The sequence below is a fragment of the Zootermopsis nevadensis genome, unplaced genomic scaffold, assembly GCF_977971745.1.
Source record: "Zootermopsis nevadensis isolate Lab colony 2312 unplaced genomic scaffold, Znev_1.0 Znev_ptg000061l, whole genome shotgun sequence".
NCBI classification, from domain to species: domain Eukaryota; kingdom Metazoa; phylum Arthropoda; class Insecta; order Blattodea; family Termopsidae; genus Zootermopsis; species Zootermopsis nevadensis.
The window spans coordinates 15,634,071-15,659,563 of record NW_028259192.1 but is presented as its reverse complement, the minus strand read 5'-3'; the positions used below and the strand labels follow the sequence as shown (position 1 = coordinate 15,659,563).

The 25,493-nt window shown below is 34.8% G+C and overlaps 1 protein-coding gene across 4 annotated transcripts in view; it reads right to left on the bottom strand.

Moving 5' to 3' along the window:
• LOC110836561 (putative E3 ubiquitin-protein ligase HERC1) overlaps window positions 1-25,493 on the bottom strand; it is an 87,871-nt gene that overhangs the window by 29,257 nt on the left and 33,121 nt on the right. For all 4 annotated transcript variants that reach the window (XM_087340921.1, XM_022077904.2, XM_087340922.1 and 1 more), the window contains exons 15-41: window positions 24,271-24,429; window positions 23,258-23,381; window positions 22,436-22,621; window positions 21,246-21,452; window positions 20,434-20,971; window positions 19,618-19,811; window positions 18,266-18,467; window positions 17,622-17,799; window positions 16,320-16,442; window positions 15,283-15,487; window positions 12,987-13,209; window positions 12,046-12,481; window positions 11,208-11,334; window positions 10,648-10,812; window positions 10,427-10,562; window positions 9,457-9,661; window positions 8,271-8,417; window positions 7,434-7,569; window positions 7,113-7,246; window positions 6,628-6,791; window positions 5,983-6,103; window positions 5,200-5,531; window positions 4,682-4,856; window positions 3,653-3,801; window positions 2,949-3,153; window positions 1,598-1,934; window positions 582-730 (exon numbers count right to left, since the gene is read on the bottom strand). In XM_087340921.1, coding sequence (XP_087197047.1) covers window positions 582-730; window positions 1,598-1,934; window positions 2,949-3,153; window positions 3,653-3,801; window positions 4,682-4,856; window positions 5,200-5,531; window positions 5,983-6,103; window positions 6,628-6,791; window positions 7,113-7,246; window positions 7,434-7,569; window positions 8,271-8,417; window positions 9,457-9,661; window positions 10,427-10,562; window positions 10,648-10,812; window positions 11,208-11,334; window positions 12,046-12,481; window positions 12,987-13,209; window positions 15,283-15,487; window positions 16,320-16,442; window positions 17,622-17,799; window positions 18,266-18,467; window positions 19,618-19,811; window positions 20,434-20,971; window positions 21,246-21,452; window positions 22,436-22,621; window positions 23,258-23,381; window positions 24,271-24,429 — 5,457 coding nt within the window. The remainder of the gene's footprint in view (window positions 1-581; window positions 731-1,597; window positions 1,935-2,948; window positions 3,154-3,652; window positions 3,802-4,681; window positions 4,857-5,199; window positions 5,532-5,982; window positions 6,104-6,627; window positions 6,792-7,112; window positions 7,247-7,433; window positions 7,570-8,270; window positions 8,418-9,456; window positions 9,662-10,426; window positions 10,563-10,647; window positions 10,813-11,207; window positions 11,335-12,045; window positions 12,482-12,986; window positions 13,210-15,282; window positions 15,488-16,319; window positions 16,443-17,621; window positions 17,800-18,265; window positions 18,468-19,617; window positions 19,812-20,433; window positions 20,972-21,245; window positions 21,453-22,435; window positions 22,622-23,257; window positions 23,382-24,270; window positions 24,430-25,493) is intronic.

Here is a 25,493-nt window from a genome sequence, read left to right as displayed (position 1 = left end):
ATTGGTGAAATTTAAACTTAAAAGGAATTCATTGACAATTTAATATCTAGTTGTGGGGAAAATTAATTAATGGTTGGAAAAATAGTAAAATAAAATGAAATAAAATGTTTTGGGAAGAACAAATGTTGCCAACTTTCTTACAAAAATTTCATTCTGAATAAAGTAGGTAGCCACAGTCTTTGTACATTTCTACAGACATGTGAGTGAAAAGTGGGCCTTGCCTTCTTTTAGACTATACAGACATGTGATAGAGTGAAAAATTTAAAACATGTAGAATGGGTGGAGAGAATTCACTAGAAATAAAGTAAAGGAAAACAATAGTTTGGATAAGTACTGAGAATGAAGATGCAAGTTTATCAAACATAGCAGTATAACTGAAAATAAGTGACAGAAGTCCAACAGAAAGCAAAGGAGGAAAACAGAAGTATGAAGTTAAGAAATATGTTGGAAATATAAGGAAGAAATGCAATAAAACTGAATAGAAATGGGGGAATAGAAATGAGTGGAAAAAGTTTTGTTACAGAGTGGCTTGCAACAGTGCAAAATTTAAATATTTGTAATATTAAGTACAAATGAATTACCTGTGCCCTACTGAGTGCAATCTCAGATCCTGATGAGTGTCCTGAATCATCTCCTCTTCCCTCCAGGACCTCTGAGTCAATACATGGATGTTCTATCATCCATGTAGCCAGCTGACTAATAGTATGAGCTGACATGTCACCAGTACTACCTATACACAGATAAAGTAAATTTTAATTGTGACTTTATAGAAGAAAGAGTAATTATTTATTTATTAAGAGTAGTTTTTGTAATGAAAATTCACTCTGTTGAAAATTGACAAGCAACCTATAACAAGAAAAACCATGGGGACCATAAAGGTAAGGTTTCATTCTTTCTTTATCAGTTTATTTAATAACAATTTATCAACTGCAAATATTATGCAGATTGATTACAAATAATGAAATGGAAAGAACATAGAAGGAAACAGTAAAAGGGAAAAGTAAGTGCTATTCTAGGACTGGATAATAAAACACTCATTGTAATCATTTAGTGAGCTTCTTAATAAAAGTCCAGGTCAGCCTACAGTGAACATTTATCCAAAAAGAACTTGTCAAATGAAACAAACATACATAATAAGAAATGACAACATTCATGGATCCTATGAACTTTGTATACGTTATTATTTACTCTGGTGACTAACAAATCTTACACTATAAAACATAAATAACAGGTTTAAAATTCATTTGTCCAAAAATATCACGTTGGAATTGGAATTCATTATAGTGTCCTATGTTAAACTTCATTAAAGTCTGTAAATAGAACACAATAATAGTTCTTTATTCCAAAGATGGGATTCATGTAAAGTGACAGCTCAGACTGTTTAGTTTAAATTAAACTTTAATATAGTCAATATATTTTTTGTTGCAGCTGGCAATATTCCATTTCATGAAAATCCATTCAGTTAGAAGCAAGCAATTTCAAGTGCACAAATACTTTTATTTTAACTTCATTATCCAAAATCAGCCAGCTGGATATACATGATGTTTACAAATGTGTTGAAGTGGTAACATTCCACATTTATACTTTTAATGCTTACCTGTGGCATTGATGGCTTTCTGTACATGCTTAAGGGAGAATCCCATCTCCATAAGAGGAGCAGCAATGGGTGGTGGTGGAGGCGAAGGAGTGCGCAAGCGATGAACTCTCAAGAGTGGGGCTGACTGAGGTGTCAGTCTATTGGATAGTGATGGTGATGTCAACTGTGGTGAAGAAAACTCAGAGAAGCTACAGAGAGCTGCTGCTAAAGGTAAAGATGAAGGAGGAACGAATGGTGAGATACGACGGACAAGGCGAGACAGGGATGAGGGCGATGGAGAATGAGGGGCTGGTGTAGTAGTGCAATTGTGTTGTGAGCGTTGTACTGCTGAAGAATCCTGCAAAAAGGAACAGACATATATCAAAATGAGGCCTCTAACATGTTGTCAAACTATTGCTTTATGAAAGTAATTGTTTGTTTGCATATATCTGTTTATGCATCTGATACTTCCCACTTATCATTCATAATCATCCTGTCTTTTGATAGTGTACAACCTTCGCAGCAGACAAAACACAGTTAAAAACTGCATATTATCACAATATATTTATGTATGTACAACAGTATAACTAACAGTTTCATCCGTGAATATTAAATTCCTCATTCCTTGAAGAAATTTAAAAATACCACAATTAACAGCACTCAAAGGTAATTTACTTATATACTTGTTTATTTATTTATATGTGGTTTACTGATACTCAGTAGGTCAGACTATTTAGTGCTGACTGGTAGGATTAATGATGAAATGCAATTGATAAAGAAGGTAAGAGTCATAGCCTAATTTAAGGTATAATCCCAGCATTTGCCTGGAAGGGCTGAGGTAAAACCTGAAATACCTCAGTCAGGTTAGCCCTCTTTGGCCTGAGATTTGAACCTGGGATCTTCAGAATAAAATATGTAGAACTAACTATTCAGCCACAACATTCTGTACTTAGAAGTATAGATATTAGGAATACAAATGATTCTGCACTGGTAGCATCCATGTGACTTCATTATTCATTCAAAGAATAGTTACCTGACTGGATGAAAATCATCACAAAGAACTCACTTTTACTGCTTAAATTTTACATAAAATCCACAAAATAAACTGGAGTAATTTTTTGTTTCAAAACTGGTCATACTGACTTTATTTCAATTATTATTCTTTATGAACACAATTACAAAAAGTTTACTGTAGCTTTCTTTCTTAAAACTTGAATTAAAAAGTGGAGACAAATAATTTTTTATACTGACACCATACATATAATTACAATCACTTTTAATAGGCTAGGTTCATCACAATGTGCACACAACCACACTTACAGCAATTAAATTAAATTATAAAAAATACAGAAATCAAAAGCTGATACCGCACCTGAGTATTATCCTGGCTACCAGAATTTACATCATGAATATTTGTCAAGCTCCGTATTTTCGTTTCTGTTTCTTGAATGTGGAGACCTTCCTCTGCCTTAGCGTGTACATACAAAGAGTGTAGCACTGTCTCCACACGTTCTAGCTCACTTAAACTCACAAGTGACCGCAACCTGCACTGCTGAACACTTTTGCTTACCATGAACCTAACACATAACATAACAAATCAGTATCCTGAAGGATAATTACAGTTAAATAAAGTTATTAATCATACTGTGCTGATAATATATAAAAGGCATACACCAGAACATACATCAATTCTTTACCAAGCACTAAGCCCTGACCTTAGTCACAACTAACTAATTTGATCTTGTTCTAATAATTTCTATTTATTTATTTCATATATATCAGTCTTTTATTATAAAGTTTATGAGGCAGTGATCGAGTCTGGAGAAAAAGTAGCTACACATTTATCTGGAGGAACTGAGGATACTGCCAGGAAACTTATCTATATGATGGAATAAAAGCAAGGTCTAAAAATATGAAGCAATTATATCATCTCATTAACCAAGAAACTATTTTACCTGACAACTATTACCCTCAGTTACAATACAGTGTTCTTTTGAGCTTGTACACTGTTCAAAACATTAACATTTCCCCTTGCACAATATCAATATGTGGTTGATGGTAAGCAAGGAGTCTTGCCTCATGATATGTTTCAGAGCACTGCGCAGCTCGGCTTCTTCCTGCATAAGACAGCTGCTGTCCTTTAAAGTCTCATCAGTGTCCCTTTGTTCCTTACTGGTTTCCATTTCTGGCCTCTGTTGCTTCAATTCAGCATTACCAACCATTTCCTGCAGAAAGAAAGAAAAAACAGGTTCATAATGAACATTATTTTGTTAGTATAAAATGGTATTCATATTTAAAAGTACCAGTATTAATTTCAGCCTGTACACAGAGCGTGCTAATATTGTAGTGCTTCAAATGTGAAATAAAATATATTGACAAACTCCATCAGTTTTTATAATTCAATATAATTAAATTCTAATATCTTGTGCTGTGTTTCATCACAGCATCTAAGGATGGTGAACATTATGAACCACTGCACATCCTGTGAACTGTCAAATGCCAAGATTGTTTTGGGCAAAGTTTGAATAGCACTAGCAAATGCATAACTCTGTGGTGACTTCAGTAGAGTGGGGGAAGAAAAGAAAAGCAGCATTGCTATGAAGCTGTACAGCACCAGTTATCAGGATAACTGAAAAATGATTATAGAATGTCAAGCAAAGAGTAATAACTGTTTTGTTTCTGCCAAAAACTAAATATATTATGGCTGGTAAGAGGTACTTTTGTACTCATCCCAGGACAAAGTGAGCCTCTCATCAAACCAGCATAAGTTTCATAAGAGAACACAACTACTAAACCTTGAAACTTGAACAGATGTGATAGACTCCTCAAAACATTTTGGTAACCAGCTAGAAGACTATAAGGCGTCAAAACTCAGAAGATCACGAATGACATATTCACCACCACGAGAACCTCAAATCTTGGACACATGAATTGAACTTTCAAATTATATCTCATAACACAATTTGTATCAAAAAACTTATTCACAATGACAAAAATAACATACCAAGGCCATTTTGACTTCCAAATTAAAGTCACTATGAAAGCAGAACAGTGTTCACCTGATCAAAAACTGACTTAACAAAGCTCTATGTCTAAAAACATTACCTTATCTTTGTCAATTCCATCATATGAATTTTGAAGTACTGCATTTGGCACCAACAGAAGTTCAGAATAACGTCCACAATTCAGAAGTGTTGCTAGGGTCTTCAAAGCTGCCAGCTGAAGAAATGCTAACTGAAGACACACTACCTCACATTCTAATAACTTATGATTGGCAACCCTGGAAAAATGTTTATAATATTTCACAAAGGTTTTTGTAAAACAAATTATTAGAAACAAAACAGCCTCTATAAAATTAAAGTTCACAAAAAGTACTTGAAATATTAAATATTCTTCTGCCAAAGACACTATTCTGTTCAATCAGAATAACTGAGTTTATATAAATGTATATCACATGACTTACTCTTGAAGCTGTTATATTTAATGATAGCTGATAAGAATCCCATGTATGTTCTGCAGCATTAGTCTTACCTCTTGATATTCAAATACAGTTACCTGACCATGTCATGTGCCCCACACAGACATACAAAAGGGTTAATCTGTGACAGAACAATATATATTACCTTGCAACAATAGTGTCTTTACTGTTAGAGTTGTCATCATTTTCCCCTTGAACTCTAGTGTCCGAACTAGATTGTGTTAGTCTCTCTGTACTTCCTCGCCTTTGTGTTACTTCTCCAATGATGCTCGAGACCATCTCATTGGTAAGGGACTCAACTGTTCTGGCAGCCGTAAGTTTACAGGAATCAGCAAGTAACTGTGATTCATGATGTGCTGATGAGCGCCAGCCATCTGTAGTGACAGATGAGTGACGGCGTCTCAGGTCTTGTGGAACTGGTTCTGAATTCACCAGTTCCATTTCTGCAGATGTTAAGCCACATTGTGGAAAACGGAACTATAACAAAGTACAGTGTGAAGGTTATTAATAAGGTAGTTAATAAAGGAAGGGGTTCTTATGACAGTAAGAGACTGTCTTGTTTTTGGATCCTTATTGGTAGCTGCTCAAAACCTGAACTAACCTGAATTTATGTTGTTTACAAATAAGTGATAAATTTTTCTTGTGTGTAATGGGTAGATCTATTTGTAGCTTATCATTTCTTCAGGTGAATACTTTGTTTTGTATTATGTGAAATTTATATAATAGTATGAATTGTACTTTATAATATGTATTGTATTATTATTATTTTTATTATTATGACTTTTTCCACATCCTATTGTCATCTGACTGTCTTATGGATCCATGGAATGTAAATAAATTATTATTATCATCACAATTACAGGTCATCAGCCATATCTGCAATACAGTACATAATCCAACAGCTTTAAGACCAAATTAAAAAACTCACCTCATCTGTAAGACCACTAAGTCTAGCTATCTGCAGGAACATATCTGGAGTAATGTCTCTCAGCTTACTGGTATTGAAAGGTGGAGGTTCACATGGCTCCAGAGAGCTTATTAAACCATCACTATTAAAAATAAAATACACAATTAAAATCTATTATAATTCAATATCAGTACATGCAGCAATAAGAAGTAAAATGTTCATACATTAAAGTGAGGTACCTGGTAAATAGAATATCAATACACAACACAAACCATAGTTATTCTATCACTTGACACTGAACTATTCAAAAGATGACACCAATGAGGATAAGATACAGCCTTGATAAATATTAACTGAAGGAAAATTATGTTAAGTGTGATTTCCCCTTTTACTTTCCTGAAGCAAATGAGCATATATGATTGAATATCTTGCTTTCAAGCGGTACATACACAACAAGTGCATTATATCTTGCTATGACTGTTTTTTCTATTACATGGATGTGCCTAAAAGGTGGTCCATAAAACAAGGACTACACCACATCAAGATTTTGGTTAATTACAATAAATCTAAAAATGTGCACTTTTCATATTCTTATATACATGTGGCAAATAATATCTTCAGGCAATATAAAATATATGTAATGTAGCATGAGCAACAAGCACTCACCAAACACTTGCTTCAGCATCATCCCACTGTAACTTGACAGAAGCTAAGCCCTGTTTCAGTGTACCTAATACAATTGCTTTTCTTCCCGATGGTTTGTGGATGCACTGACCACCAACACGTAATCCACGGTCGACTCCACCAATCACAGCAAGAGCAGGCCAAACCTTAATAAAGTACACCAGTAATGCAGACATAACCAAAGTATAAATAAAATAATTTTCACACATCTCAAGAAACATTCACAACTTATTCTTGTGAGTATATTTTTGGGGGTTTCTTTTGAAAATATGTAGATTTGCTAGTTGCTACCTTGTCCAAACCAACACATCCATTCAGTTCCATTCAAAAACTAATTACTTGGATGTAAGATATCTTCTAACATGCAGTGAGTCAAAAACATAATATCATTCCAGTCTATTAATGTACAGGGTGCATTACTTCTAAAATAAGTACTAAATATCAAATTCATTAACAAGCAAAGGTACCTCTTTACAAAGTTGTTCTAAGTTCACTTCTTTTAACCAATTTTCTCGATCTATCTCAGATTCTCCAGTAGGATATCCATTCTTATTTCCTTCTTCCTTTAGGTGATCTTGTTTACCTTCAGGGCTCATTGACTCTATATTTAAAGATAGGGATAAAGATTGTAATGAGAGACAAGCAAAATAATGTTATGCATTTAAAGATACTCCAACAGTTTCTATCTGAGGCTACAAGAAATATTACAAAGTAATAATGTCAAGTAATTTCATTAATTTACATGTCACTAAGTCTGTACAACATACTACACATAGAAAATTATATACTTTGAAGCTGGATGCTTGGAGATTCTGTTTGGACAGTGGGTTCAGATAGAGTATTGGAAATCTCACTTTTCTTCTCTGGTATAGCTGGCAAAAGTTCTCTTGTCTGATTCAATCTCTCCACCAGGCAGTCACTAACCTGGAAACAGTTCTCATACAATGACATTATTCAACTACATAATTCCATGGATGAAGCTATGGCCATCTCTTATCTAGGAGATGAAGAACTAGGTATGTGTAAACAGAAAAAACTTGAGAACTTTGAGTGTTGAAGTTTAGTCATCTAAAGGAAAGCACAAGTGACACTGTCCGTATATATTAATAAAACCACTCCAATTGAACTGATAATCATGAAAATAATATTAGCTTCAACCAGTACTAAAATTTAAAATTTAAAGCCTGCACTCCAGAGAAAAACTGATATTTCTTCCATAGATTTTGATTAAATTTAATCATGGAAACTACCTAATCAAATCTAGCAAAAAATTTATAGTTTTGAACCATTTTAGATAATCATAAATAACTTTACCTGACAGCAAAATTTATTTCTAAAAATGTCTGATTACAAATTCACTACAATTAAAACTATTTGAAGTAAAATGACTTGTTAACAATTAGGATATCCTAACTTTGATCACCTAGCTTTACTGACATTAATTGGGGAAGAAAAGAAGAGTTGCATTATCAATGAATCAACTAAAAGATGTCATGAACTTGTCAAAATAAATTAAACCAATGGGTAGATTAAATGCACATCAAAAAATGGACAATGTACAACATAATGTTGGTGCATTAAAACTATACACATACAAATACAGAGTAATAAAAACAACCCTCTACCTGTCTACTCCAGGTATCAGTGGTGCTGAGTTTTCTCAACAAGAATATGTATGCTTCAGCAAGAACTGCTGCGACTGGTGCACAGTGTGGATCACCAGGCAACATATCCCGTGGTGCTCCTCGAACCTGCACATCTGTCATCTTGACCTACATTATAAATCACCAACCATAATTCAACACACTATTATAAAATGAAACCAAAGCATGATAGTTTATTTTCAATTTAACGCATGCTGTAAATTGTTTTGTGAATATAACAAAGATACAGATGCATTGTGATAATAAAGAAATTTGTTGAAAACATGACAGATATATTATATTATTGCAAACTTTAAAGATCTCAAATCTTCAAACCAACAGTGGTTTTTTAATACATGGTCAAAATATTACAACTGGCAAGACAGAAACAGCCAATTTCTTTTCATTACCAAACATAATATCTAGTTACATTTAATGTGAATGCTCCTTTTGTTAATAATGCTTTCAGAACCACCCAATACTTGGGCACTGTTATTCACAAGTTTATTCATTGATTAATCTCTAAGAAAGGGAAGCACTAAATACTGCAACTGAAAAAGAAAGAAAAACTGTTCAACGACCATTTGGATAGAGGGACGGCCTCCAGGTATGGAGGTCAGCTGCGAATATATTGAATAAGCAGTCGTGGACAGCGGTCGAGGGGTGTTCCTCCAGCTTGGGGATTGGGTGTAAGGCTAACAACCTTTCACTGTAAAAAAAAGCATTGCTACGAACACATTAACTAAGCCTCGGACCAGGATGGACTCTTTGGCACAACCGTGGCAATTGAAAAAGGATATGATATTTGGAACATTTGGATATGGGAGACAGGAGTTGAAGGAGACTGGATTTTGTTGGCCCAGGACAGGGTCCGGTGGAGGGCTTTGGTTAATTCAGTGATGAACCTTCGGGTTCGGTAAGCCATCTAGTTAGTTAGTTAATGACCATTTGGATCAGAAGTACTAGTCTCAAAAGGGGAAAAGAAAGAAATCATCATCTATATTCATCATTATGTAACTATTTTCTGTCTCTCTGCAATAAATATACTTTGCAAATTTCATAATATAATCTTTCCTTTACAGTTAAAAATCAAACACAATACATTTTCAACAAAATAAAATGATTCAGTAATGTTGGAATATTAGAAAAAATATATGCCTCAACTTACCTTCTCTCCAGGATTAGTACTGTAAAACACAACACATGGATATAACTCAGTAGCATCCACATCTTCAAAAGCAAGGCGTGGTTCACTTCCATTCTTACCAAAGCTAACTGTCCGAGCATCTAGATCTAGTATGACTGTAATATAGTCTCCCTGAGTGAAACTAGGTAGGCACAATGGTAGTTCCCCGTTATGGTACAAGTTACCGCTGGAAAAGAAAAATTGCAATAGCCCCATCAATATTCAATACCTAATGTATGGAATATTTTTGTTGGAAATCTTCAAGGTAAGAGACCACTTGGGAAGACAATATTAAAATCAAATCAATCTTAGAGAACTAGTGTGTTATGTTGTGGACTGAACTCTGTAGGTTTAGGGTAGGGTCCTACAGTGAACTTTTATGAACGTAGTAATAAACACTCAGGTTTCACACAAGCAGGGAATTTATCAAATAATTCAGAAACTAGTTATGAAGGAAGGCCCTGCACCAAGGAGTTAGTTAATTGATTTTAACTCCCCCAAAGTACTTTAAGCATTCACATACAGGATAAATGGCTGCCTTTTATAGGAACATGTGTAGCAATCAGGTCACTAAATCCAGCTTTTCTATCTGTATTACAGCATTTGTTTAATTTAATACACTCCAAGACTGTAATCCCCAATTTATCACTTAAACAACCTCTCCATCTTCCCACTTTGTTCTGATGTAGTATGATTTCTGATCATCCCATTTAGTTCACACTGAATTCTAACTGCTAATTAGCCCTTTAAAACAAAGCGATAACTATATTTCCCACCTGCTGTATTTTGTACTTATGAATTTCATATGATTCTCAAGCTGCAAACAGCAATTATTTTCTTAAACAACATTAACCTACTGATCTTTGTAATAGTGAAATATGGGCATTAATGTGGATGTACTATCAGCATACTTACTAAATAAGATGTAACTGAAACTATATTTTCATTATACCTATATGCTCTGTACAGCCACATGTCAGTTGTTGAACGATGGCTGAAATCTTTTATAGGAAAACGTGTCACACCGACACAAGTCCCCTCATTGCCCTTGTTCTCTTTCACAATGAGAAACTTCCACTGGTAGCAACCTGCAGTACAAAAGAAATGCATCATGCACACTATCATTAAATAACAGACACCATGACACTGATATATTTTAAGCATAATAATAACCTGAAGCCATTCCTGTGTTTCCCAGCCCATAGCCTCTGCCACCTGGCCCATGCACAAGGGTTTGGTTACCCTCCACAGTACAACACAGACACCTTTCAGGATCAAAACCCATTTCACGCACTGGAACATTTTCTTCGCACTGCTCACTGTCTAGCCATATGTCACCTGCCAACATAAAACATACATGGAATTGAATCCATGGTCCATGATGTGCAGTGAAGTCCAGGTCTCTGAGTTTTTGCACGCTGCCTTACCATTGTTTTAGATATACAGAATAATATTTGATATCAATAAAATCTTCTCGGACAATCAGCCGCATCACCTGGTTTACTACGGTAACCAGTTGACGCAGCTGATTGCCCGATAAGATTTTATTGATTGTACTTGCCGCGAAAGTCTCAAATCCAAAATTTGATGTGTTAAAGTAGTACTTAACATGTAAGTTTAACCTGTACATGAAATCTAATAACTGAATAAAAATAAACAGAGCAATAAGTTATTTCTCAGAAGATATTTTCCTTGTAAGTCTGCATGTAAATTAGACAATACTGGCATTATACCTGGGCTATTCAGCTGGTACAATTTTGTTTGTAGTTCTCTCTGTTTGATGAGTGCTTGGTGTTCAGCCACTGCCTGAGGGATACTCCACATATTGGCTGCCAGCTGACAAAACAATTCACGAACAACCTGTAATTCAAAGGAATTAACCCTCTGAAGCCCAAAGCTTAACTAAAAAATATTTAAAAATTCAGTTTCTACTACAAAGAAAAAACAACACTCTCCATTATAAAGGTTAATTTCAACAAGAATTATGCTCATGGAGTTTGCTAGTTAGTGAAATTTTGGATTTTATTATGTAGTCAAGTCAACTTGTTCATTACAGTCAACCCTGCAAAATGCTACAAAAATCCACAAACGAATGACTATGGTTGTCCAGACATTCCTAACACACCCAACTAAGTAGGTACTTCCCACCTTTTCACCTGATGGAAAGAGATTCAGTTTCCTAAATTCTGTGCTCCTTTCATAATACCAAAATATGGTAAGTCAGAAATCTAATAATAGTAACTTTCAATATAACCAGCATAATTCCATGCTACACAGACTTCCCTGAAGAGTTGAGTTACTCATCTGCTCAAGAAATTCATATTGTAATGAAACTCATAAGGCCATCACAAAAGAATACCATTGCACCATATCTTGACACAAGTTGACCCACTTCATATCCTTACAAACTTTTCATCAAAACAATATGCATCATTGTACATCTTGGTCTCTATCAGACAACATAAGTTTTGTATGCATTTTTAGTTTTCCCCATGCATATGATGTGAAAAGATAATTTTTGCATTTTTTTTAAAAATTCAATTACAATTTCACATAGGACATAATCCTCACCTGTTCCCTGTGGTCTGTGCTAGTGGTAGGATCAAGACTTGGAAGTACAGATGCCAACAAGTGAATGACAAGAAGTCTTGGTCTTAAGGACTGAATTCTTGGTAAAGATGTATCATCTCCTGTAATCTGTTGTCCTAAGATAGTTAGCAGCGTGTTTGTCCATTTCCGTCCTGCCAACAATTTTCTTAACACACGGCTTGATGCAATGCGCCTCACAAATACAAGAAAGTCTCCAAGACTACGTTCAGATGCACGTAGTTCTCGCTTGTTGATCCTACTATAATTATTACCAACTCCACCTCTGTCACACACATCACTATTGGCATCAACTGATGTGCATGAAGTTTGTGTTGACATCAGTATGTGTTCCAGTTGTGAATGAATCAATGACACTACACTTTCAAGTACAGAAGCATCTAAATGATGAGCATACATTCTGGAACAAAGGAATGTCATTTTCTCCATATGGTAAGAAGGCAAGAAGTTAATATATGATATTAGGTATGACAGAAACTACATAGGAAACACATAATCTTCCTTTCAAGGATAAACCAAGTTTCAAATCAGTAAAAACAGATGGTAAAACTGTTTTCTTGAATTTCCATATTTTGGTTTTTAGGTGACAAAAAGAAGAGATTCTGAACAAAACAGCAGCAAGCATTCCCCATATAAAATCTGCTATAAACTCTTTCTCACATTACGTGCTTAAATTTACTAAATTCTGAAAGGATTTATCTGCTATCTTTATATTATGATTTTGCCCTGCATCCTGGTGATAAAATATGAATGACAATCATTATATTTGTATGTTATACAGTTAAGAGTTCTCTACATTTTAAAAGTTCTTAACAGTTTTTTGTAGATCAAAAAGAAAATATAAGAAGCACCTAATGAAAACACAAATTATATCATTACCATATAGACAGGGCAAATCAACTTACCCACATGACATAGCAAGAATATGTAGTAGTCGCATGCTAGCCACGGCAAGCTCTGGTTGTGGGTGTGGTTGTGGTGTGCAAGGTGAGGTCAGATGAACAGGATTTGAACACATACTTGCCAGTATTTGCAAGAGTCTGCATGACACAGCCAGAGTAATGTCAGATGGTCGATACCGAACACTGAGAGCAAACACTGTTAAAATTTGTAGCTGATGTGTGCTTCCTGAAATACAAAGAGTTTAATTACTGTGGTTCCCATTCTTTTCAATTGAGGCACTCTTAAAGCCCCTAACTAGCTGCTTTTAGTCACACACAGAGCAGAAACTATGTATTTCTAAGAAGATAAATATAACTACAGAAATGCCATGCCTATTTGGATGATGTGTAAGAATCAATCCAAATATAAAAAGGTCACTCTTCTGTTTAAGAAAACATGATACCGACAGAACACTTAAAAATAATTAATCCTGCATAACAACCTCTTCTAATGAAGAAATTTGTGATACAAAATTACACACTACATCAAAAGTGAATGCTGACTGTAACTATGGGATGGACTTACTCCTAAATCAATTACTTCAAATTCTGACAGCATAATGATAGCACATTCCAAAGCATAAAAACAATTTTTATTGTAAATCAGCAAATTCTCAATTATCTTACAGTTGGTAACAATAATGAGGGGTTATTCAAAACAAAATCTTAATGTTTCAAAATCTGAACCAAAACCAAGTTACTGGATTTTTTCATTCACAATCTGATTATAACTGGCAAAGAAATTTTCTACAATCTTACACTCATATTTAGGGCAGTCTTAATCTTGGACCTTATTCCTGGATTGATTACTAGTTTTACAGTTGCCTGGTTATGTCAGAAGCAAGGATTACCTGAAAGGATCAAAGTGGAGGTAATTAATGCGCTTTCCATTAGGAGTTAATAGGATGGAGTGCTAGAGGATTATGGAAAAAAGTTAAAATATCAGAGAGTAAATTAAGTCCGGATACTTATTACGATTGTCATAGGACATATCTTATTGATTCTCTAAAGTGACGATGGTTGGTTTATTATACAGATATCATGTCAGACACTGTCCATTTTCTGGGGTATATTTGATATACATGACATTTTACAAGTTGGCTAACTTACACCTTCAGGTGATTCTCATTAAACTGACAAGATTTGTTATTTTTTGTTTTCACACTAGTGGGATAAAACTCAAGACTTTTTGAATATTAAGCTGGTATTAAAAAGATAACTCAGGTCTAGTGATTAGTGTACCACCTAGTAGTATTCAATAGATTACAGGTTCAAATCCAGCTGTCACCACTAATATTAAAATAAAGAACGTAATAACAAAGCTTTTAAGTATAATGACAAAAACAGAAGTTCAGCCAAATTCCTAGTGCTATCTATATCAAATACATGTCAGTCAATGGACAATGTCCAACATAATAGTCATATAACACAAATTGCTATAATAACTGGCTTATAAATGTTGGTCTGCAAATTAGAAGCTGGACGCATTGTGCAAATGATTTTAAAAAGATTGTCACAGAGGCTATTTATGAAGATTTGGCATTATTACTTCTTCAATCAAAGATACTTTATATTTGCATATGCATAACAATCCAGTTACTTCACAATTAGAAATAGATTTAAATTAAGCTTGAAAATACTTCTATATAACAAGCAACATACTTCACAAAGAGACACACAAAAGAATTATTAATTTGATTAAAATGTAAGTTTTGAATTTAAAAGTGCAACCAAGTATGAGGCAGACAGAAAAACATGTCAGCAAATGGAACAACAAAAACTACACAACTGCCTTGACCAAGATTTTATCTAGTATCTTAAATATCATTTTATTTATTTCGAAGCTGTTAAGATTTTATTTACAACATCAATTATAATTGTTTACATTGAGAAATAAAGAACTTCTAAATCGCTATCATGTAGTTCAGAAAAATACTGACTATCAGTGATCACTAGGTATTACGTGGGGGTGAGTGGTCAGCATCATGCCCCGGCTGTGCTTTACTCCTGGGAAATGTCCCCAGTACCCATTGGACAGGAGGCTAGTGCCAAGGTTAAGAATGAGTAGAAGCTATACCACCTCTCCCACCAAGTGCCTTCATGGTGTACTGTGGGACAGCTTTACTTACTTTTATCAGTGGTCACTTCCAGAATAGTGTATGAAATGAGCCTTAACTAACAGAGGTCTGTGAAGTGATGGCGACAATGTGAAAATCAACAGTGTACTTTTTTCTTAATCTGTACTGGCATAATATCTCACCAGTATGATGCTGCATCTCACCCTGACCCCTAGCCAAGGAGAAGATGAGCAATGAATAGATACGATGCACAGAACAGCGAATGTGCAATTGAAGTGACTGGGGAGCAGCTCTGACTCCATCCAAATAATGGTATAACTGTGTGCTTGGACCTTCTCCTGCCGATGCACACAAACCAAAACATCCAGCAAGTAACTGCTGATGTACCTAGAATGTGAAATAATACTGTACTGAAACCATGCATTACAAAGCTACAAAGCACATTACGCTTACATGACCTTCAGAAATATCTATGTTAGAAAATCTCAATATAAATCTCCCCCATTTTAAGAGTCAGACCCTCAAATACACAAAATTGTGATGGATGTGAAAGCTCAGCCAGTAAAATGACTAGTTTATACTCTGAATGGCTGGGAATTAAATCCCAACAGATGTACTGAAATGTTTCTCTACGCAACCATGTACAGAAAAACCTGCCATTAACCCAGCCCAATAAACATTGTGGCCCTTTTCTGGGAATAAAGCAGTTGGAGTGTGAACAACACTTCCATAAGCCCCAAAGCCTTTCAATGGTTGGAGATTTACCTCCATGCCCCTTACACATCTTATTGACAGAATGCTAAACATAAGGGCAACAGTTTACTTCTTACTAAATCCATTTAATTTGTGCCAAGTAATATCTTAGCATGTACAAGTTACAATTATATAATTTACATACTGTTGAGCTACTAAAATAGTTGTAATTATTTGAATATAAAATATGTAACAATAATAAATTATGTACTCCAACTGAAACACATTTGGCTTGTCTTTGGACAAGGAAGGTGTTTTACCATGAACTTGTTTATGTCTGATTATGAATATATTTTACTAAATAACAGAACATAGTTACCATCCACTTTTCTGTTTTATGGAAAGAAGAGCACAAGTTGCTGCATATGTATGTATCACAATCAGCTTTATATGAAAAACTAAATATTTATCATTCTGACCAATAATTATCTAGTGAAAAAAATGCAAACAAAAATAATATACTTACAGAACTCAGCAACATTGTGTTGGACATCACCTTCTCTGCTGACTCCTTTTCTGCCCCATCCTTAGAACCTTTCTGAGAACTTGTCAGTAATTCTAAAATCTGATTGAGTGCAGACAACCTATGCTGTAAAGGAAATCAAGAAACATAAGGCCAAATCAAAAAAATCCTTCAGAACATTAAACAAATTATGATTGTTTATTCATTGTATCCTGCTGTGACTCTATTACAAATGTATATACAAATTATAACTGTCTGAAGAACATTACATAATCATATGATACCTACCACACCCTATTGAAAGCATCCGAGGATAAGACAAGTATTTCTGCTATTTGGAATTATGGTTAGTGAAAGGTATCTCGAGACCAAGCTCTTGAACATACCTACAGAGCCCAGGAAGGAGATGGGATGAAAAATTCCAATATCTACCAAAATAGCCTATTTAAAATAGCATTAAATTCAAACTCACCCACACATAAATTTAAAAACCAATAAATAAAAATAATGTTCCCAAGTCACACACAAGGCATTTTATGACTCAAAATGTAAATATGGGCTTTATGTAATGAAGAAGGTTGGCACACATTATGTTTATGATCCAGTAATTAAATGAAGTATACAACAAATAATCCGTATGAAAAGAACATTTTAAGCAGGTAGTTCGTGATCTGAAATGTCACATATGCATGCAGATTATTTGCACTTTAATCTTTACAGACTGTTCATCATGGCTTACATGTTATTCAGTTGGCCATGTATTACAGTAGCCTACCACTGCTGTTAACCTCAAAGTTGAAATCCAGCCAGCACCCCAGTAGTACAGGGGTTTAAATCACTATTACTGCCATATGATAAAGGTTAACACTAGTACACACAGTTTGAACACTGTACTGTATATTAAATTTCAGTATAATGAACCAAAACACTTAGTGCAAAGAGAACCTTGTTAATACTCTTACACCAATGAAACATATTTTATATTATGAAAATTTGAGAGAGAGAGGTCACATTCAGCTATGACACATTTAAAGTTTGGAAGCAGGATAACGCATGGTGATTTTCCATTACAAATGTAACATCTTTTACAAATTAGTAGATATAATATTTAACTGATGCAGAGAACTTATATATTTATCTCCATTTCAGTACCTGTGTTCATAAGCTTCTATATAATTAGTATTAAGTACCTAAATTACATTCAGGAAATTTGAAATTATACAAGTTTTGCATTCTGGATGTGCCCTGCGCTTAAGAGGAGTGACACCATTCTGAGACTGTCATTAAAATGTGGATGATGCATACCTCAGCTCGAATCTGTTGGTGAGTCATGGCTGTACAAAGTTTATTAGGGTCACTGTTCCAGCCATTTTCTGATTCTGCACCACACAGCAGAACTTGTCTCTCCCCTGGTTCAGCACATACAAACAGCAGAATTGATCTGCACAGGCGGCGCAAAGAATCAAAGCCATTGTCTTCACACCTTAAATATACATACATACATCTTTATTACATTCCATGGATCCATAAGTTAGTCAGATGACAATAGGATGTAGAATAAGTCATAATAATACAATACATGTTATACAAATACAAGTCATACTATTATATAAATGTCACAAAATACAAACAAAGGGTTCACATAAAGTAGAGATAAGTTACAAACAAACACACACAAACACAAACAAAATAACAAAGTTCTGGGAATAACATAAAATGCTTACTTTCTTTAGGATAAATGGTTCAATCAATATACTGAGGCCAGCAAAAAGTATATAGTAATAATTAAACAACTTGGTGATCAAGTAGGATTTTGAGGTTTTCAAGGTGGTGAGACTACATGGCGCAACAACCCAGAAGACAGACATCTTCTTTCGACTTGGTGATAAATTAATGTGCATAATTTCCATTATACCAATTATAAGTATGTTAAATTGGATTAAATTTACCTGTAGCAGTCTTCAGTCTTGACTGGTATCTTATCTATTTCATCATCTGGCCCTTGATCATCTTCACACCATGGTTTGTCTGGTCCGTTTACAGCTGCCAGGAGGAAAATGCAGCGGTGCAATACAATATGACACAGTTCATCATAATTATTTATCCCTACTCCAAGAGGTATACCACCACCACCTTCACTCTGAATTTCATCTGTAATAAAAGAAAAATGTTCTTTGAAGGATAAATTTGGTAAGGCAAAGATATGTAAATTAGATGGGAGAGACAATGCACTTACAGGAGCAACACACAGCAATGCCAGAAGAATAAGACCATATCTTTAATTCATTTACAATACTGTCTCCCAATAAAGAAATTAAAAGTAGTTAGTACATTGAGTGTGTTATACCATCTCCTGAGTGAATAAAATATGTGAATAAGTTACCTGGTTTCAGCATCTACCATGAAATTCATGACTTATCATATTAGTTTCTTCCAGTACTGTTGAGGTAATATAATCAAGGCGGACATAACGGGTATGAATGGGGAAACAAACACACCATGCAGAACTGTTATCATCCTAATGCATATGTATAATTGCAAATAATAATACCTAGAGCATGATTTAACTGTATGACCAACTGTGTACATACTGAAAATGCTAACTCATGTGACATTCTTTTTCAGTTACATAATGTTCTTGCCTTACCTAAATATAACATTAACAACACAATATCTGTATGACTAGAAATCTGTGCAATATGAAAGTACATTTTAAGAGATGCATTTAGAACTCCTTGTTATTAAGTGACTGTGTGCATGTATGTGTGTATAAAATGGATAATACTGATAGCAGATTCCTCCATTCCATAACTGATACAACACAATCCTGTTGTAATTGTTCCTTTTCTATGCTTTCCATAACAGAAAATTAACCTTCACAAATGGTTCATTTTGTCTTTTACTTGTGCCTCACCATATGAAGATCAGTGCATATTTGTAGAGGACGAAGTGGCTAGACTTTCAGCCACAGACCTCACATACCAGCATCTACCCCTACATATGCCAAGCAACACTATGAACACTACCAATCAAACACATCTGTTCGAAAATCCCTTAATACTTCCCTTCTGACCTCAGTACACATGTAACCTAAGACATACGGTTCCACTATAGCATAACCCATTAAATCAACATCGTGAGACCACAACACAACAAATTTATTTTAATGCTGTGAGATGATCAAGTTTTGGGGTTCAAAAGGAATCTGATTAATATTAACATACTACAACAAAAGGTATTTATAGTGGGACCACATACCAGGAATTTCCAAAGATTTGTAAATGAAAATTGTTGTGAATACCTGCATCTTCCACTTGTACACATCTGCTGCTCTCTTCATCCCTCTCCCGGCTATGACTTCGGCTATGTGAGAGGACGGAATCAATTATTTCCTCATCAGGAGATGTCTCTTGACGATTTCTACTAGAGAGGATTTTGCGGCGAAGTTGAAATACCATTAAATATATTTCCATAACAGCTGGATGAACATCATTCCTGAAGAATTAATAAAATATGACTAAAATATTACATGCTGAAAATTTCTTTTACTCTCAAAGTATATCAAGACAAGACAGAAAACAAGAAAGACAAGAAAGTGCTTTAAAATTATCTACAGCTAGAAATTCACAGGTTTGCAAACCCCAGACATGTGCCTGAAACATGACTGCCTGCCCTCATACCACTCATGCTATGCTGGAGATAATACAAGAAATTAGGTGTCAAGTGTTAATTCACACTCCTTGACTCACAGGACTTAACACCAAGTAAATCTCACTTTTTCCAGCCATTAAAAGGGGCAATACAAAAACTTCATTTCCACCAGGTAAAGGAGTCACCAGAACAGTGTTGTATAAATGGCTCTGAGACCAGCCTAAAGAATCTTTCACTAACTTCAAAAATGAAAGAAGGGTATAGAATGCAATAGGGTCTATGTTAAAACTTCAATTATATGTTTGTTTGTGTGATTATAAGAGCTATTATTTAACTTTTTCAGCTTGCATTTAAATTAAGTGATAGTCTGGAATCCAATTCCCAGTAGTAACCAAAAAATTTAACATGGATTATACAAAGGCACAAATTTTCCAAGATACGTTAAAAATGCAGTACAAATACATACTTAGTGTCATGTCCTGAAAGAAGTCCAGTGTGTTTAAGTAATGCAGCTAAGACAACTCTTGTCACACATTCCAACAGCAGTCCATCCTCCACCTCACAGGTGTCCCAATCCTGTGATTGGGCGTATTCCATCATATCTTTGTAGTAACAGAAATATTGGTGTGCCTCATCTATCTCTGTACAGCAGTCAGCTATACATACTGGTGACTGTTGCTGGTAATTGGAATCCTGACTACTGTTATATAAACATTCTCCTTTCACATTCTCTACAGCCTCCCGAAGACCAGCATCTTCTCTGCACTCAAAACTTTGAGCAGCATCAAAGGATTCATGGGTCAGTGTTTGTTCCTGATGTAAAATCTGTCTTCTTTCATTTCCTACGTGTTTGGGGACTTCCCAGAATTGAGTAGGTAATAGAGCCATCCTAAGGTAAAATCTTACATCAGGTACTTCAATTTTTTTAATTATGCTTTCCAGGTGTCGGTAACTGTCGTCATTACAGGCTTTTACTCCATGTGTCAATTCTCTAAGCAGCATTACTGCATTAAAAGAAAAAAGTAAGTTACTACACAACATAAAAAAGACATAGTATTGATGTAACTAATGAGTGCTTACTCTTGATTGCATTACGGATTTTTCACTTTTAAAAGCAACACAGATATAACTGTGTTTCAAATGGAACATACACTGATCTTTTTTAATGTTTCACTGTATCAAATTAAACTACAATGGAAACTGAAAATAGTTTCAAATTCAAATTGCACACACATCCAAACAATCCTAACATAAGTAGATCTTTAGCAGTTAGGTTACCTAGGTCACTGGAATGTTTCTCCAGACCATGTGACAACAAAGTACTGCTCAACCAATGTCTGGTTTCTCTTTCTTCTTCTGACAATGGGGAGCCAATCAGCATGCCCCCGAGGCATTTTCCTACCAGCAAACTGCAAGTTCTCTCTAAATCCACTAGCCACACCCAAGAATGTTCTGCCATATCATTAGGTGTTGGTGTATTTGCTTCTAAAAAGAGCACAGAAAGTAATTCAGCAACAAGGTTATAAGACCGAAAAGGTGTAAGGAAAATGCAAGAGACAGATATGAATGGACCCATAAGGTTTTCTTCACTCATGCTAGATCATAAAGAATGTCTGAAAAATTAAATAAACACATTTTTAAATAAACTTGACAGGGTATCCGGATACTTCATTCAGTGCATAGTTGTCCAATTTAGACATGCAATACAATATAAATATTTCATTAGTGGTATATTTTTGTTCCCTTTACATAGTTAAACAATGGCAGCACTATAGCTAATTCCCTGCTATCACTGTATAACTCAAAATAAAGTACATCAAATATAAAGAATCATAAATATACATAAAACCAACCAGTAAGGTAAGTGCCAGTACAGTATAAAACAACAAATAAGTTCTGATATCAGAATGCAAAACTTTCACAATACACCAAACTTTCTTTGTTAAACAATAAAAGGAAAGTCTTCTATTAAAACTCTAAGCTTACAAATTCCCTGAAATACTTTATATGTAGCCAGATGCATGTCCATCTCTCTATAAATAAACTCACAATTAAATAAATACATAAATTTAACAAATACACATAACACATCTAGCAGACCAATAACACAACAAACTCAGGAGTGCATGCATGGTGTCATGATTCTGGCATATTCCCCAAAATTTTACATCTGTGAATGGCCAGAAAATTCCCAGGTTTGGGATTCCTCACCCAGTGATTCTGCTCATAGAAACACACATAAGTGTTCATACAAACTGACTACTGTCAAATTCCAACCAAAATTAAAATGTGATGAAAAATTTCAATAAAACTCCCCAATATAAAATTCCATGGAAATCTGTACAGCCATTCTCAGTTATTCTTGAGTTATTACATGCATGCATACAGACAGAGCTCTTTAAATAGGAACTCTGCAGGGTTGCAAACGTGCCTAAAACAGTCACATGCACAATACAATGAACACTTACCTGAGGATGAGTTGCTCTCCTCTTCACGTTGCATTTCTTCTGGCACAAGCCTGTTAAGGCAGTCTAGAGGCATCAGGATTCCCAACAAATGAAATAAAAGTGACTGCACACAAGCAACAGGCAGAAGCAGCAGTGAGTGCAGTATCTTAGATAGCATTGCCCCTGCTAAAGACTGAAGTATGATACCTACAGAGCAGCAATAAGTCAACAATCAATTCCAGTCTTTCAATTATGAACGCTATATTCTTGTTCATGTAAGGACACAGTCTTGTGTTTCAAGACAAATTCCTTTAATTTAGAACCTTCAGCTCCTGTGTAGTTCAGTGTATTTCACCATCACCAGGGCTTTTCTCTTTAAGTGATGATGTTACCATGTTATCATTTACTGCATAATTATGAAACATAACTTTAAAGACCATTCTCATGTATTTTTAATTATACAAGATGAAAAAAGGACAGTAAAGAAGTCACTGATGTAGGTATCTAAAAACACTGAGAATTAAATCCTAGGCCGCCTGCATATGAACTGGGAGTGGTAACTAAGGTAAATGTCTCAGTTATCAACACCGTAAGCTAAGAAATCCAACTATTTTTTAATTATGAATCAAATCTGAAGATTTTTGCAATAATTTTTAGCATACTTCAGTATTTGAAACATTCAAGGTTAGAATTATTCCTTTGAAGTTAGTTTGAACATCAACTCTGCTTAATGACATTAAGTGAGATCAACTGTCAATAACTGGGACATTCACCTTTTAACAATTTTAATGCTACCATCTGATGTGACCAATATTCTGCACAGTGTATGTTACGGAAACTCACCATAAAGCTGATTGAGGCAGTTTGGGAAGTTCTGAACAATATGAGCTGCCTTCCTAAGTATACCACAAGCTAGAGGTAACAAAATGCTAAGGTGGTTCTGCAGTAATGTAATGCTCGATACTAGCTGCAAGACAGGTACAATAATTATTAAATTACATGTTACATAATTAATCTATATTATAAATCAAAATAATTATATACTGAAGTTACCATACCAGCAACATTCAATGAGCTATGTGTATGAGGACAGATGTCACTGTTTCACTCCAAATCCACAATTTGCACTTTTATATCTCTCACAATTGATGCTCTTTTCAGATTCTATCTACATGAACATCAAAACTGAGGTATAATTCTTATTTCTTCATACTACTGTGTGCAAAATTTATTTAAACATTAATATTACCAAAAATTTAGAAGTAGTTCCAAGCTCTGGATTGAATTTCATTAATGTTTGTAAATAAGTGTTTCAAAATTTAGCACTAAACAACAGTTACATTCCTATGGTCATTAGCAATAAATGTATTTGTTTTTCTCTTTATTGTTCAAAAATGTTAACAAAAACATGTATCTTTATACTTTTGCTGCTTCTTACTTCCTTCTTCTATGCGAGTCCAGCATTTGCAGCATTAGACATCATATTACAAATATCAGGTTTACAGTTGCTAGAAAGGACAACTAACTACAAGAGTAATCAGAGTATTACTGCCAGTAAAATGGGTAAATGACAGGATTATGTAAGAAAGTCAGGGCCATTATTAATGTACCATTCTGATCCAATCCATCGTATAATGCCCCAAAGAAACACTTAAATTTTACACTTCTATGCATATCAAATAGGCAGCTTTTACAGTCGTGTCTTACAAAACCCAATGATCATTATGAAAGGATTTTGTACTGTAGTGCAAATTCCTAGAATACAGGAACATGTAGAAGTATAATAAAAGGTTCCTGTATGTAATCCTTAGGTACATAAATAAACAAATAAAAAAGGAGAAGGCAGATATACTCACTAAAGGCGAGTCATGTTTGTTGACACTGCAGTATGCCAGTATATGTGTCTGCAATGATGACAACAAGTCATGTAAGTGAGTCACTTGACTGGATGAATCAGCAGCCAGTTCAGCCTGTCCTTTATCAAGATTCTTCTCAAGTTCATTCAGACACTCCTCCTACAGCATGAACAATAGCACAACAGAAGTCAGAAGTAATATGCTATGACACACATAATGCAACCACCTAATCTGCCCAATGTGTGTCTCCATCTTCTAAAATTTAAGACATGAATTTGGCAGCAGTTCACCCAATGTGGAGTTGGAATCAAATATAGAATTTTCAAGACTTTAATAACAATAAAACTGCAAATAAATTACCATATTTACTCAAGTACCCCAAGCACTCGTGTAAGCAACACACCCATTTTTCGAGGAAGTAATATATATATATATATATATACACACACATTTTTATTGAAAATTCAACATATTTGAACATAAAGGCAATGGTGAAAGGATGTAAGAGGCTGTTCCTTCCAGGTAATGGAAAGCTTGAAAACAGCAGTACTGGACCCTGCAAGGCCAGGTCAATTCTATTATTTTCAGTTTCTTGTACAATACAGAGGTTTAGTAAATAAATGTATTACTCATGAGAACTATAATTTTTCTGAACTGCTTTCTTCATCACTGAACAGATCATTGTTGGAGCCCTCAGAATCTTTTTCCATGTCCCACAATTGAGTCATCTTCAGTCCCATCCAATTTATTTGAAATCCCGCATTTCTTAAAGCTTTTTTCAATTGACCATGGTGAAATACGGGACCAAGCAAATTTTTATTCAATTGCAAAGTTGGCCGAGTTCAGGTCGCTTAATTCTCGCAGAAGGTGTCATCTCATCCCCACCACCTGCCATCCAATTGATGTATAGAACTTTTATGTGGGCCTTAATAGGTCTATTGATGCACACATCCAGAGGCTGCAAAATTGAAGTGAGACCTCCAGGAATAATTACCTGGTGAGTATTTCTTATTTTAAGCACTTTCCTCACATCCTCTGTAATTATATCTTCAAAAGCTATCCAGACCAAACATACTGGGAAATTTTAATAAAGAACCTGCTCCACACTCTCTAAAACCAGTCCATTGTTCCTGAGAGTTTGATCTGACAAATTTAATACTGTTCCAAGATGTTCAAAATATTGTCTGTTATGCCACTGAAGCAGTTTCCCTCTATTATTTTGA